The sequence below is a fragment of the Echinops telfairi genome, unplaced genomic scaffold, assembly GCF_000313985.2.
Source record: "Echinops telfairi isolate 266 unplaced genomic scaffold, ASM31398v2 ScPeMD7_7420;HRSCAF=8458, whole genome shotgun sequence".
NCBI lineage: Eukaryota > Metazoa > Chordata > Mammalia > Afrosoricida > Tenrecidae > Echinops > Echinops telfairi.
In genome coordinates, this window is record NW_022111320.1 from 48520240 (window position 1) to 48536047 (window position 15808).

The 15808-nt window shown below is 56.2% G+C and overlaps 1 protein-coding gene across 3 annotated transcripts in view; it reads left to right on the plus strand.

Moving 5' to 3' along the window:
- The first annotated feature begins 11835 nt into the window (after positions 1 to 11835).
- Positions 11836 to 15808, plus strand: part of PTH1R (parathyroid hormone 1 receptor) — a 25017-nt gene continuing 21044 nt past the window's right edge. The window contains exons 1-3 of one of the 3 annotated variants that reach the window (XM_045297574.1): positions 11836 to 11909; positions 12311 to 12479; positions 15243 to 15299. In XM_045297574.1, coding sequence (XP_045153509.1) covers positions 15243 to 15299 — 57 coding nt within the window. In that variant the 5' untranslated portion in view covers positions 11836 to 11909; positions 12311 to 12479. Of the gene's footprint in view, positions 11918 to 11965; positions 12035 to 12310; positions 12480 to 15242; positions 15300 to 15808 lie in introns of those variants that run through there. The other 2 variants (XM_045297572.1, XM_045297573.1) reach the window with 2 other exon arrangements.

Consider the following 15808-nt stretch of genomic DNA (forward strand, 5'->3'; position numbering starts at 1 on the left):
CCACTCCTGCTGCGTGGCATGTCTGTCTGCAGAGACCCACCAGCCAGCCCCTGGACACTCCCCACCCCCACCTATGTCCACCCTGCCCGGGCCCTTCGCACCGGCACTGCACACACACACACACACACACACTCAGGGTCCCTGGTCCACAGGGGTGTGGCCAGATGCACCCTCCGACCACTACACACCTGGCACCTTGCACGTGTTCATGTCCGAGGGTAAGCGCCCAAAGGTGCTGCTGCAAAATCATGGGAACCTTCATCAAACAGAGACACCAAAATACAAAACCTTCCTTTCTCGATAGATCTTCCACCTTAGTCTCCGCACTTCTGAAGGCGTGGTCTCCATCTCTCTGACCCACCCCCCAACCCCCACAAAGATCTGATGCACACCAGGTCACCTTGGCAGCTTGGGCCTCCTCAAAGGACTCCACCTGTGCCCCTTGGAGACATGCTTTGACTCTGGGCTGTGAAGTCTCACCTCGGTGAGGCTATAGGGTGGCTAAAGCACCGTCTTCCAAGAGGATCCTCACAGGAGAGCAGCCCCTGCCCTCCTTGAAGCACGAGTGGACGCGGCATGGCCACGAAGGGGACAAATCCTCTGCTGCAACGTACCTGGTCTTTGTTGAACCAGTGTGTCGGGCTGAGGGGGTGCCCAACACTCGAACGGTCCTCAGGAGCGACTTTGCGATGGTGGGAAATATTAAAGACAGACAGACGGACAATGGGGCACAGGGGCTCCTCCTCCCATGTCAGCACTGAGAGAATGTATCTTCCAGTGGGTCTAGATAATGGAGCTCACAGGCCTTTCATAAGACACGCATGCATGTCATACAGCTAACATATACACAGTCAATGGGCAATATCATAAGTAACAGAATAAACAAGCAATGAGGTGAGACAGTGGCTTGACCTAGTGCTAGTTGACTTCGAACCCCCTGAGCCCTCCCCAGGGGTTTGCCACATTGATGGTGGGTTGGCTATAGAACCTGATGGCTCTTCTCTCCAGACAACCTCCAGGCACAGGGACTAGCCAGACGCACCAATGGTCCTTCTTAGATGGTAGCTCCTCTAGGACAGTTCCTTTAAGGGAGGGTTATTGGAGGGACTGTGTCCAGTCATGAGAATGTGTATAAAGATTTATTTATAGCTCACAACCGTGAGGGTCTTTCCCCACAAGAGTCGGCTTTCCAGACCCGTAATTATGAGCACGGGTGATTTAGCTGCATGACATTCTCATCCCGGCCCTCAGTTCACCACAATACCCCCTTTTGTCTTATGTATTAAATTCGAAAGAGCTACATAAGCGGTATGATTTTCCTCCGCACGGGGAAGCTTTCTGCAGAAGTTACAGGAACAAAAAACGAGGACTGTGAGCAAGACGGTGAATCCAGAGCCAGAGCTATGCGACAGAACCCGTGCTCCTGGATCCAAGCCTTCCCAACGAGCTACCAACTGTTTGACGGCATCCGTGCTAGGGGACGTCTGCAACCCATCTTTAAATGTATTGACGATCTCCTTCGTTAGCGCTTCTATATCTCATGCGATGTTTCCCTTACACCCCTGGTTGCTACGTGAGGACCAATCATGTAAACTTTCATTATATGGAGAAGGAAAGGGGTCGCACTGAATCTGTAATATTCCAATCACATTTCAGCAACAATTGCTGCTGCAAGTCCCTAATCTGAGAAGAGCCGGTTGTAGTTCAGCCCTGATCTCTTCCAGTTCCCCGTCCACCTTGATCTGCGGGGGCTCCAGTAGGTGAGAGCCTGTATGCTAGGCTCAGGTTGATAGGGTCCCGGGGTGTCTTTCTGCCAACACTAGCTGTGGTCAAAACAGCCATCAGTAAGTCTTAGAAAGGCAACAATTGCCTTTCTCACAAATGTCTTACTGATGTTTCCCATAACCACTGCAATGGTAGGGAGGTCTCTGCAGGCAGGAGGGCAGCTCTCAGGGTCATCTTGCTGTCCCCCAGGCCACACCAGTGGTTGTCATCTCCTTCTTCCGGACACCCGCTGAAGAGAGCTCCGTTTGCATTCTCTTTCACCAGGGAAGACATCAACAAGCTGCCCCATCCCTTTGGGCTGTTAGAACCTGGGGGCAGAATTATTGTCCAGGGAGCCCTGAAGTTTCCACTTCTTTTCCTGGGCTGCATTTGCTGGAGAGGTCCGACGCGTTCTCCTTCCGCTGCGGAAACACAAACAAACTGCCCCTCCCTTGGGCTGTGGGCAAACCCGGGTTCTCAAACATGAAGTTTTCCATCTTTCCACCGAATCTTTTCATGGTCAGTTTTCGCTGTAAGGGTGGAAACGCGTCCTTTTGTTCTAGATACTTTGAAAGTTTTTGCTAGAGGGGGAAAACATTGGGGGATTAATAAAGCTGAACGAAATTTGTCACGTATAGTATTTCCTTTAGACTTCCATTTCGTCTCCCCCTTCTGTTTTAGTAACAGATTTTAAAATGCCATCAGTAACTGTCGACAGTCCGTTTGATGGAAAACCAGTTGAATCGCTTAGAGAGTTTACATCATTATGCAAATTCAGAAGCTCTGCTCCTGGAGAAATGACCGGCCTGGGTACCTGTGGAGTCAGTCCGTAAAAAGCTGACACCACGTGGCATTGTTCAGCCTTCGTGGCACACAGGGGATAAACCCAGGAACAGAGAGTTTTCTTAGGATGGCTACTTTTTTGCTTTTTCTGAATTAATTTACTTAACCAATCTCTTGCCCATAAATTGATAGGGTTAAGTGTGACTACCGGCTTAAATAAACCACACTGCTCTTTTGGCTTTACACTTTGTAGGACATTTTTGCTTTGCCATACTTTTTCCTGGCTAACTTTTCATCATTGTGATCAATAACTCCAATAGCTTATTTGAACACCTTGAGGATTTAGGTTAAGATTTTTCTAACATCAGACCCACTGTTCCCTCTGGTAGGGGTCTCTAGACACTGGTCTTAACAGTGCTGGGGGGCCCCCTGGGACCAGAGGAACTTCTTGGCTGTTAGATCTACTGGGTGTTTCCTCTGGTGGCGGCACGGGACCGAGTGATGAGGCCGGAAGATAAGATTGTGCGTCCGGTTGGACTGGAACTGCGTTCTCTGGGCTCCGCTGGGTGGGGCTCGAAGCTTGCCCCGCTCCTCATTTCCCTGCTGGGCAGCATTCACTAATGGGACCCCTGGGCTGTGAAGGACCGGCTCTCCCTGTGGCTCGCCCCTTTCTGCAGCAGAGGAGGGGGGCCATTCCCAGTTGTTGGGTTCACGGAGGTGCATTGGCGGGCGTTCTCTCTGGAAATGCCCGACCTTCCTGCCCTTGGGTTGAGCATCATTTGCCAAGGCGGCAGCCAGACGGTCTGCCTAATACGTTTCAGACCCAATCCCTGTGCAAAGCTTAATACCGTCTAAGATGGTGCCCTGCTCCCTGGGCGGACGGTTTGAAGCTTTACATCCGTGGCCGACGTTATCATAAGCTGAAGTTTGCAGCAGGATTTCCACCGCCTCTTTACTTTTCACGCATTTACGGACACAGATTCGACCGGGCTCATCGCTGCGCTGCTGTATTGCAGTGTAACCGGGCAGCTTTCCCACTCTCTGTTCCCAGCTCGCAAGCGAATATCAGGTATCTGTGAAAGTCCCTGCCCAGGAATTTGCGATTGGCTTCAATGGGAATAAAATCTCTGTTCCCTAATAACTAATTCACCCCTATAAGTGTGACACCCCTTTCCATATTTCTGCGAGCCTGTGCACCTTCACTCCACCACGCTCTGTGTTGTAAGTAATCCAATGGGGAAAGACGAGCTCCTGTTAACGATTTCCAATAGGCAGGCAACATTCAGCCTCTGTCCTGGACCTGATCGGGCCATTACAGCATGGGCGTCTGTGCCATGGTTTTTAACTGCTTCTTTCCTCTCTCTTAATACCTAGAAAGGGAAAGTATTATAGTCACTCATATCTTTGTGGGTTGATCCCATCAGGTGGTCTTTGACCAGTTGACAGGGAAAGCTGGTCCAGTCCCTTGACCCCCTTGTTCTGAAATTCCCTTCCCTATCCCTGAAAGTAAAGGTGCTTTTTGACTCTTTTCAATACCCTGATTCTGATCTCTAGCTTCTTCTAAAGCTTTATTGCCTCTTGGTTCCCAGGGGGAGCATTCACCTGGGGGACATGGAGGCGTCCGTCGTGAGGTTTTGCTCTGAGTGGGAACCTGCTCTTCTAGTTTCTTCTAACATTTCTTCATAGCCGTTCAAAGAGGTTTTAGTCTGCTTTTTAACACTTGGACAGTTCTCCCTACACTGAACCTCATCTTTTGGTTTCTTCTCTTCCGGGGTCTGCATAGGTCCTAAAACGGCCCTAATTCTTATCCACAGAGACCAGGTCTTCTTGGGGGTGTTCTCCCCTTCTCTGAACGCTTTCTTTAATTTGTGACGACCTTTCCCCAGGTCCCTAGAACGAAAGTACCTTCCCCAGAGAACCATGGATTGTACATTTGTTTACTACTTGTAAAAAAAAATCATTCCCTTTTCTTTTCCTTATTGCTACACCCTGTTGTTTTAACAAACAAATGAACATAATACAGTGCTTTCAACCTGGACTTACACTCACTTTGCCCCACAACCCTGTGAGATATTTCTTAATCCTCCGACCGAATTCTCACTTCAAAATAATTCCCCAGTTCCCACCTATCCTCTGCAGGGTCGCAAAGCCTTTGTTCTTTGTTGGGGGGTTCAGTTCTCCTCTCCACGGCGTTCTTTCCTTGAAGTCCCACACTGGGGTGTCAGTCGGTTGGTATGTCCCTGTTCAAGAGGCTAGTTGTCGGGGTGAGAGGGTCCCCAACACTTAAACAGGTCCTCAGGAGCGACTTTGTGATGGTGGAAAATATCGAAGACAGACAGTGGGGCACCGGGGCTCCTCCTCCCATGTCAGGACTGAGAGAATGTATTTTCTAGTGGGTCTAGATAATGGGGCTCACAGGCCTTTCATAAGGCACGCATGCCATACAGCTAACATGTACACAGTCAATGGGTAATATCATACGTGAGTCACAGAATAAGCAAGCAATGAGGTGAGACAGTGTCTTGACCCAGTGTTAGTTGACTTCGAACCCCCCTGAGCCCTCCCCAGGGGTTTGCCACATTGATGGTGGGTTGGCTATAGAACCTGATGGCTCTTCTCTCCAGACAACCTCCAGGCACAGGGACTAGCCAGACGCACCAATGGTCCTTCTTAGATGGTAGCTCCTCTAGGACGGGTGATTTAGCTGCATGACATTCTCATCCTGGCCCTCAGTTCACCACGCCAGTGATGTTTCCCATTTTCTTAAAGCGTCCTTTTACCAACTCCCTGGGATCGCCTTGTGTCCTTGGGGGCAATCAATCAAGATCACCCCTCTGGAATTCCCCCAAACCAGTCACCATCACCGTGAATTGAACTGGTCCAACAGAGGCCCTCAGGAAAGTCCCTGTTTCCATGAGACCGTAATGTTCAAGGCCTCTGAGGGAGCCACTGCGGAGAGGTGGAGTTTGAACTCACCATCCTCCCCGCAGGAGAAAGACGGAGTTTTCTACTCCCAAGAACAGTGACAGTCTCAGAAACTCACAGAGGCAGGTCTATCCTGCCCTCTAGGGTCGCAAGGAGACAGAGACAAGAGTGCTCCCGAGAGAACTTGTCTGCAGCTGCCCACGGCTCACAGAGACATGTCTGCAGTCTGTGGGAATAAACTCGCACATGTTTAAACTGGACGCCTACCAGCAACAGTTTTCTTTTCTCTAGGACAGTTGCAAGGAGCCCGGGTGGCGTAGTGGTAACCAACGTGTTGGGCTGCAGTCCGCATGGTCAGCAGTTTGAAACCACACGCCGCTCCTCAGGAGAAAGACGGGACTTTCTACTCCTGTAAACAGGTAGTCTTGGAAACGCATGGAGGGGGGTGGGCAGGGCAGGGGAATACTCACTGTGAGTCAGCATTGACTCCATGGGAGGGGGGTTGGGAGTGAGTTTACAGGTGCACACATGTGTGCTCATGCCTTTATAGAGCTACAAGCCTGTGCAAGATAGGTCCTACCTAGAGTGGAGACCCAAAGCCCATGAGTAGGCCACTGGAGATCCCCTTGCAGAGGGGTCTCGGGGAGGAGACGAGCCAGCCAGGCTGCGATGCAGCAACGATGAAAAATACAACTTTCCTCTAGTTCCTAAATGCTTCCTCCACCACCACCACCACTATCATGATCCCAATTCTACCTTACAAATCTGCCCAGACCAGAGGATGTACACTGGTACAGACAGGAACTGGAAACACAGGGAATCCAGGGCGGATGATCCCTTCAGGATCAGTGGCGATACTGGGAGGGTAGAGGGAGAGTGGGTTGGAAAGAGGGAACGGATTACAAGGATCTATATGTGACCTCCTCCCTGGGGGATGGACAACAGAAAAGTGGGTGAAAGGAGACGTCTGACAGGGCAAGATATGAAAAAATAATAATTTATAAATTATCAAGGGCTCATGAGGGAGGGGGGAGTAGGGAGGGAGGGGAAAAATGAGCTGATGCCGGGGGCTTAAGTGGAGAGCAAATGTTTTGAGAATGATGAGGGCAATGAATGTACAAATGTGTTTTACACAATTGATATATGTATGGATTGTGATAAGAGTTGTATGAGCCCCTAATAAAACTATTAAAAAAAAAAAAGATAGGTCCTACCATTGCCACATGCTTTTCTGGACACACCTGCATAGCTCCATCCCTGCCCCACAGCCTGGTACACAAGTCTTCCAGCTCACATGTAGCAAGAACACTGAGCGAGAATTTGGAATGAGGGGAGGAGGTGAGAGATCAGGGAACCACACTAGGCCCACTGAGAGAGTCTGGGAGGTGGTGTGAACATGTGAGCATGTGTGTGTGCAGGTGTTTCTACCTTCCGCCTCCTTGGAAGGCCCTCCCACCCCCTCTCTGCTCACAGAGTGGGAAACAGAGGCGCAAGTGGGGCCGCCGCCAGCCTGGAGGGGTCAGCGCCCCTGAGACTTGAGAGTCTGAGCATCTGTGTTGTTCTTGGCACATCCTGGCCAGATAAGGGCTGGGGTCAGAGCTCCGCTCTCGTGGGAAAGGGCTCTCGGGAAGGCTCCTGGCCCAGTCCAGTCGTGTCCCAGATCCCAGAACCTGGAGCAGGTGGAGGGAGGCGGGCAGGAAAGATGGACAGCCGGAGGACCGCCAGTACCCACCAGGCCAGCCTGGAGGTGAGGGAGATGGGGAGGACTGTGAGGCCCAGAGGAGCCCACAGCAGAATGAGGGTCTCAGAGGGGTCTGGGACTGGGATGTCGCCACTGCCCACCCTGAAACCCAGTCTTCCCCAGCCCTGCCCTCACCTCCCCACACGGGTGTGGCTGTCTGTGAATCGGTCCCTCAGAACAGCCTAGGGACCTTGGGGACAATGCTCAGAGCAAAGAGGGTGGGCAAAGGCTAGACACGCAAAACTCCCTGTGGGATGGGGGGGACCTGAGACCCTCTCCCTGATCCAGGAAGCCTGTCAGGCTCTGGAGCTGGGGCTGATGGTCAGAGCCTGTGTGGCCTGGAGCCAAGAGGCTAGCTTTGGGAACAAGGAATGGAATGTTAGAAGACATGGAAGCAGCTGCCTGCCCCACCCCCCAGCCCCCTAACAGAGCAGAGGAGCGGGCCAGTCCCAGGATGGAGATCAGGGGTGGCTTTCCTAGTCCTTGTCCCATGGCTGACCGCCAGGAACACCCGCTGGTCCTGAGACTGAGCTCAGTGTTGAACCCTGCGCAGGGGGTGGGTTCCAGAGGTGCCCAGTACCCTCAGCACAATCATTTCAGCCCCACCCACCCCCACAGCCCAGGTCTCACTGCCGCCTGCTGATGGGCCAGTAGGGAAGGGGCTAGGGCTCAGGGCCAGGCAAGGCAACGGGGACAGGGCTGTGGCTCTAGAGAACTGTACACTGCAGATTAGTTAGGAGGGACTGGAGACTCCTAGGGAGCCCAAAAGGGGCCCTGCCATGAGGGGCACTGGGCTGAGGGGGAGCAGGAGAGAGAGGAGACCCCTCCCTCCATGCTTCCCACCTGCCCCTCTCCCCAGCACCCCTCCGCCACCCCCAGCATCCCTCCCTCCCTCCCACCAGCCCTCTGCTCAGTTCTCACAGTGGAAGCTGCTCAGACCCAGAACCACAGGAAGCACCGTGGGTCGCTGCTGCCAAGAGCCGCCACTGTAAGAGCCACCACCATCTCCGGACAACTCGACCTTGGGGCTTAGAGCAAGGACGTGCTGGGGCTGGGACACTGGGTCTCCTCCGAGGCTCCATCTCCCACCCTGGAGCATGGATCCCTCTGACTGGGCCCTTGGGAAGCCCAAGAGGCAGCCTCCATCTCAGAGTGCTGCCTGGAGGGGACTACATAGTAACTAATGACGGATGCCTGTCCACGGGCCTGAAGGCGGTCCTTCTGGGAGCCTAGGACCCACTCTCCTAAGAGGAGAGACCAGGGGGGGGATGGGGGGGTAGAATTGGAAGGACAGAGGCTGGGGAGCAGCAGACACATCCAGTCACAGTTCCATGGAGAACCCATGGTCTCACTGCGGGGGGTGGGGGGGGGCACGAGGGGGACAGACCCAGGAAAACTTAGGAGAGGAGGGGACATCTGGAGACAGGTAAGGGGCCCCAGACGGGAGAAGGACAAAGCCCAGAGCAAGACCTGCTGCAGGGAGCAGAGGCCAGAGAGTCCAGGGAACAGGAGTGGCAAGGACAGCGATGGGGTGGAGGCACTGGGTGGGGGTTGGCAGCCAAATCTGCCTCATTCCCTGGGGTGCAGCCCAGGCCTGGTCACAGCAAGTGGCCTGCCCAGGGGACCAGAGAAGGCATTAGGGCACAGGAGAGGCTGAACACTGTGGGGTCACTGCCACCACCCCCCGAGCCCCCCCCACCCCCCCACCCCCCGAGTCCCCTGTGGTCTGATGTGCGACGGAAAATCCACAGTGGAGTGGAGTTGCTGAACTGGAGGCGCTAGGCCCCCACCCTGGCCTCTTGGACCCAGCTCCACTTGGCCACTAGGGTGACTTCTGGAGCAGGCTGGGGAGAGAGAGGGGTGGAGGGAGGGGCTGCTGGTGGGGGGGACAGGATGTGCCGAGTGCCCCCATCTGGACCTCTGTGTCCAACACCAGTCATGACGACCAGGGAAGGAAGGTCCCCAGTGGGAGTGGGGAAGCCTAGCTCACGGGCCTCCTGGGCTGTGGGCACCGAGTCTGGAGTCTCCGGGCTTCTGTTGCGAGGCAGAGAGGCCCGAAGGCTGGAGTCGTGGGCAGAGCGGGAGTAGGACCTGGCTGAGTGACTTTCGTAGCACCCCGCTCTGTCTGGGCCCAGCCACCCTCCCATCACTACTGGTCTTCCTGAAAAGCCGCCGGCCCCGCTGTCAGTCTCTCCCCCGCCGGCGGACAGGAGCCTCCAAGGGCATGGGGCCTGCTCCTCAGTCTGGAGGACCTGCGTGACCTGTGGCAGGCCGTGGCCCCTTGCTGGAGGTCGCTCTAAATGTCCCCGAAGTGCTTGTCCTCTCTGGCCAGTTCAGCCAACGTCCAGAGTGCCTCTGTGCCAGGCTCAGTGCTGGAGACTGCGTAGCCGGGCAGACAAAGGCCTGGGCCGCGGCCCCACAGATGTCCCCAGCCCCTGGCTTCAGCTGGAGGCATTCTGGACCGGAGGAAACTGAGGCCCAGAGGGATTGCCCCAGTCACTCTCAAAGGGCCCAGCATGACCAAGGACCACCCATGGGGAGGACTGTTCCCCGCCAAAGTGGGCCCACCCTCAAAACCCAAGGGTCCCTCGGCTGAGGTCTCCCGCCACCGCCCCCAGCCAGGAGCCCTTTCAGAGCCCCCCGCCCCACCCATCACCCCCCTTCCTGGCCCCCTCCTCCCTTCAAACCGCAGGGCCCCGGCTGGTCTCTGGAACGCGTACCCAAGACCTTGGTGATATTTTGAGTTTAAGAAAACTTTGCAGTGGGCAGGAGCTCTTAAAGGTTATAAATAGCAGCAGCAGGAGCCATGCGGGGAGGGGGAGGCGGAAACACGTGACAATGCATGCCTGGGGGGGATTCTGAGGCGCAGACCCCACCCCACCCCACGAGGGACCCACCAGGCATCTGGGGATTTTACAACCACTGGAGCGGGAAGTCACACCCCATCCGGAAGGCACCGGGAAACTGGACCCCCTTCTCACTCCGTGGGGTCCCCAGTGGCTGGCTGGGATATGTTGCTGAAAGGGGATAGGGGAGGGAAGGTCTCTCCTCTCTCTCCCACTCACTGGGGCCCCTCAGAGCTGCCCATCATTGGGACCTAGGGCTGAGAGGCACTTGGGAGCATGTCCACCCATGTGGACAGGGACACTGGGGACACTCCAACTCCCAAACGAAGGTTCCTTCTGCTGAATTCTGCCGCTGTCTCCCCGCTCTCAAGTGATACAAGGGGGTGCCTTTCACCACCCCAGCAAGCACTGAGGGGCCCTCTGTCCTGAGCCCCTCCGGGGGTCGGCCCAGCCGTGAGGAGCCTAGCTCCCCGACAACCTGCCCACTTCTCACCGTCTCCGCTCCCGAGGAAGAGCCCGTTTGAACAGAGATGAGTAAGCGGGGGGCCAGAGAAGATGAGGGATGCCCCACCCCAAGGGGGTGGGTTGTGACAATCCGAGGCCAGGTGTGGGATCCCGACAAACTCTGTTCCAGGCCACTTCTGGCCTTGAAGGCCCTCTGGTCTCCAGGCCGGGCAGCTGATGGGAGAGAAAAGAGTCATGCTGGCTTTCAAAAGCACATCTGCCTCTACCTTCTCCTCAGTGTCCCCCAGAGTGCTGCAGTGAGCATGGAGCAGAGAGCTACAGATCGGGAAACTGAGGCAGGGCCCAGGCTGCCCCACTGGCCACTCCCAGGCTTGCTTCATTCACGACTGTCCGTGGGCCCCAGCTGATTCTAGGGGCTGCGTCCAGGCCTGGCATCCAGGCACTGAGAGGCTGAGGGAGCCCCGAAAGGTTTATGGGGCTCCCAGTGAATGGGCCTGTTGAGTTCAGAGGGGGCCCAGCCTGAGTAAATATGGCTGGTTCTGAGCTGCCATTCTTCCTCGACCTCTATCCCCAGGACCCAGGACCAAAATACAACTTCCTGTTCCCGGAGCGGAGGGCCAGCCTCGCCCCGGCCAGGGCCCTTCCGAGTTGCACAGCCAGCCCAACAGAGGCTGCGGGGAGGGAAAGCAGGGACCTCCGGATTTCAGATGGAGGACAGAGTGCTTGGGCGCCTCAAACCTCTGGCTGCCCACGTGTTAACGACCGATGGGGAGACTGAGGTCAGGCGCAGGAAGGGAGCTAGGGGAAACAGGCACTGAGTCCCCGGCCAGTGATAACAGAAACAGTGGGAAGAGCAGGCGGGTGTGGGGATCCCTGGACACAGCTACCCACTGCCCCTCCGGGGAATCTGCTTACAGAATGTCCTACTCTGTGCCTCAGAGTGCCCCTTGGGGTGCCAAGGGCAAAGGCCAGCCCTTGTGAGTGCTGTGGGTTGGTTGTAGACTGGCTGCATGCCCCTGGGCCAGTGCATTCTGCTCTCTGACCCTCCACTTGTCCATCCAGAGGTCCAGTGTTGACAAGCACCCTAGGGCATACTCTGGAATCTGTAACAATGTGTGGTGCCCTCCCTCAGGAGCCTGGAAGTCTGAGGGAGGGGTGCTTCCTGGGGCAGGGGTCCTAGGAATGTGCCCAGTGCCTGGGGCTGGTTTGAGGCCAGCCACCTCACGTGCTGGGCAGTTGGGGGCTGAGGCTGGAATGTGCTGCACCGCAGCTGCCATGTGAATCATTACACCTTGCCGAGCTGAGCCGAGTCCGGCTGACTTCCAAACACAAACCAGCTCAGGCTGGGCTCCGGTGGAAGGACTGCCTCTGGCCAGCGACGCCAGGTCCTGGGGTGAGGTGTCTGGGATGGAGCGAGGGACCCCACTACGCTCCTGGCTGGGATCCACTGGGTAGCCCGTGCTGGGAGTTCATGCATTTTCAGGTCTCAGTTTTCCTGCCTGCGGCATGGGTATGGCCCACCCCCCAGATCCCACCTGGGCATTTCTAAGATGTGGAAAGGACTGGAAGGGGCAGGCAGAGGAGAGGCGCTGGGGGTTGCAGGTGGAAAGGCGAGCTGTTCAGGCACCTGCCCGGCAGGCAGGCAGGCGGGCGGCCCCGCAGAGGAGGGGTTGGCCAGAGCCCGGGCCAGACTGCATCTCTCCCACCAGGCGTCTGGGACAAAGTCCTAGGCTGGACGGAGCAGGCCCTGGGTGAAAAATAATTAATTTTCCTTCTTAACTGAAAGCTCCGACTCAGGGCTCCGCCAGTCACCACCAGGAACATCCGTGCCTGAACCATCGAAGCCGGTCCCTCGCTCATTCGCTCACCTGCCCGGTGGTCAGCCATGGCCTCCTCCTGGCCCACCTGAGCCTGCCCTCTGGCTTCAGCCCCACTCAAGGCCTTGCAGGCACCAGGTGAGGGGGGCCCAGGGAAGCCCTGTGCCCGGCAGGGAGGGGCAAAGTGGTGCCCCTGTGGATGAGGGTGCTGGAACCTGAGCCGTGCTATGGGACCAACCAAGCGCGTCCAAGGGAGACATGCCTGGGGATGCAGCAGGGGCCTGCCATAGTGTGATTTGCAGGCAGGAAGCCCACCCACTGCCCCCACCCTACCCCATTGCTCTGCGACTGCTCCCGCCTGGGCCAAACCTCCTGGTCCCCTGCACCCCCATTTCCCTCCCTTTGCCTTCCAGAAGGGAGGGCGAAAGCCAGGCTTCCTGCTGCAGGGGGAGGGGGCCACCCGCCCAGCAGCTCCAGGGGCCTCCTGTAACTCAGCTGGGTGGGGGGTGTTTATGAGCAGCCTAAATGGCTGTAAAAGTGGCACCTCACTTCACTTCTGGCCTGGCCATCCCCTCTTCTACCGCCGCCCGCCCCCAACCCCCACCAACCCCTGCTTTCAGAGAGGACCTGGAACCTGAGAGGAGTCTGGGATTGAGATCCGGGTGGGGGTTCAGCCCAGGGTCAGGGTTCAGCCCGGGGCTCGAGGTCAAACTAGGAGGAGGACTAGCCCCAGGTCCGTGTTCTGTATAGGCCAGTGCTCCATCTGGGTCCAGTGTTGAGCTCGGCATTGAGGCAGGATTTGGGGCTAGGACTGGGACAAAGTGACAGGGAGAAAGGACTCAGAGGCAAGTAGGACCATGCAGGACGGGAGCTGTGGGGGGCGGGGGGGCGGTGTGTACGGGTGGTGGTGGCTGGGGACATCCAAAGGAGAGGGGCTGGGCTGCAGAGCTCAGAGAGCAAAGCCTCTGTCTTTCCTGTTTGTGTCTGCTATCCACCATGGCCACAGGGTCTGTGTACCTTGGCCAGAGCCCGTTACACAGTGGCAGTGTCGGCAGCAGCAGAGGCTTGTCGGCGGGCGGAGGGTGGTCACGCCAGCTCGGACAGAGTCAGATTCCAGCCGGGCTCCAGCTTTGCACTCTTCCTCCTAGGCCAAGCCTGGGAGCGTCCCAAACTCCAAACTCACTGCTGACCCAGGGCCACCGTAGGCGCCACCCACGTAGCGGCAAGGCAGAGCTGTCCCCCTTTGGTTTACTGAATCTGTCACCCTTTACAGGAATAGAAAGCCTCATCCTTCTCCAAGAGAACTGGTCTCGAACTGCTGACCTTGTAGTTCGTAGCACAATAGGACGCTCCCACAGGGACTTATGTCCCCACTCCCCCACCAACAAGGTCTTTCAAACCACCATTGAAACTGACCTGAAACTGGCCCTGGGGCCTTCTGGTCAAAAAAAAAAAGCAGGTTGGCTCTACCAGGCACTGGGGTATACAAGTTAATGTGTGACACCCGTGCCCCCATGGTGGCACTGTAACCAGAGGCCTGGGGGTAAGTATGGGGGTCAGTGACCCCACTCAAAGCAGTGGAATGAAAAAAAAAAAGCAGTGGAATGTCCTGCAAGGGACTCTGAGGTGGGGTGAGGAGCGTGAGTCACAGCTAGCTGAATGTCCTTAAGGTGGCCCCAGAACCCACCAGCTCCTTCTCTGCTGCCCTGTCCACCCCCACCCTGGTCCTCTCAAGTTCAAATATTACTAGTCATTTCCCAATTGCAGCTTTCTGGTATCAGATCTGAGAAAGATACCCCCTATCAGGCCTCAGTTTACCCCCCAGCCCCCTCCAATCCCTCTATGCATGTTCTGTTCTCAAAGGGAGGGGAGTGTGAAGGAATGGAGGGGGAGACACGATGGTCTTCGAACTATAAAATTTGCACCAGAGTTGCTTAGAAACCGAGACTGGTAGAATATGACACTCTAAAGAAGAACTGGAAGGAAACAGAAAAAAAAACCCATATATATAAATATAAATATATATATATGTATGTATGTATGTATGCATGTATGCATGTATGTATGTATGTATGTATGTATGTATGTATATGTATGTATGTATGCATGTATGCATGTATGTATATTACACTCCAGAGCCATGGGTGTTCTTTGGTGGCCACTCTGGGCTCCTGCGTCTCGTGGACAAGGAGCCCATCAACCACAAGGGGCAGCTCCCGGATCAGCACCCTGTCCCATGATAGAGAAGGTGGGCATCCTTTATATCAGGCAGAGGAGGGCATGCCTGGGGAGGGAACCCCAGTGGGGTGTGCATGGGGAGATCCGGAGAACAGGGGACAGGGCCTGTTGGGAGGAGTCATCTTTCTGCATCACCCTTGAATGCCAGATCAAGAAATCTGAGGACAGTGGGGCAGGAAGAGGGGAGGGAGGGAGCGGAAAGGCGGGGGTGAAAGATGAGCGTGCTTGAGTGGGGGGACGCAGAGGAGTGGACTGCAGCTGGGTTTCAGGAGCCTTAGGGTCTGAGCATGAGGACCCTTTCACACGGAGGGGAGGCACCAACCAGACCTGAAATGGAGGGTGGGTCTGGGGGCTTCAAGAGGTTTGAGTTCTCTTAATTTCTTGATTTCCAAGAACCCAGAGGCCTTGCCACCGACAGCAGATTCCCCTAAACAGTGACGTTCTAGCCATAAAAACAATCCCCCGGGGGACCATCAGTTGACCCCTATCCAGGGTTTGCTAGGGTGTAACCTTGACAGGGAACAGACAGCCTCATGTTTCCCTGATGAGCAGTGGGTGGTTTGGAACCGGTGACATCAAGCCACCCAATGTCTAGCCCACGGTGCCACCAGAATTCCTTCAAAGTGCCCTTTAAATCAACGGATTAACTCTCCCATTTTACAGATGAAGAAACTGAGGCTCAGACGGAGCAAGTGCCCCGGAGGCCCGGGCATACAACAGGTAAATGGGCCGAGCAGGGCACCCCAAAGTTCAGGACAGGCCAACTAACCCGTTGCATTCTAGACATCCGTAGGGGCTTTCCCTCCGGGCGCCCCTGGCTTCTCCTTGCGTCTCAGGTTCCCCACTTGGGGCTGGAGACCACCGCCTCTGAGGGGTCCACGGGGCCCTTTCAGACCCGTCCACCGCTAGAGAGACGCCCCCCTCCCCTATTCCAGGCCAGGGAACCCAGTGGAGCCGGTCTGGAGCGTTGAGGGGAGGCGTGGGGAGCCTGAGGGCCGGGGTCCCCACTGAGCCACAGGCGCCCGGGGTGGGGCCAGGGCGGAACGGAGCTTTAGTGCCTGGTGGAGTCCAGGCGCGATGGGACGTGGACCCGAGGAGAGCCCGGGAGGGGAGAGCGACTTAAGGCCAGAAAGGGGCGGGGGACGGGTCTGAGCCCCGTGGACCCCACAGACACAGCCCGGGAGGAAGGAGGGGCCGGGCCGGGGCGGGGCCGAGGGCTGCGGCGGCTC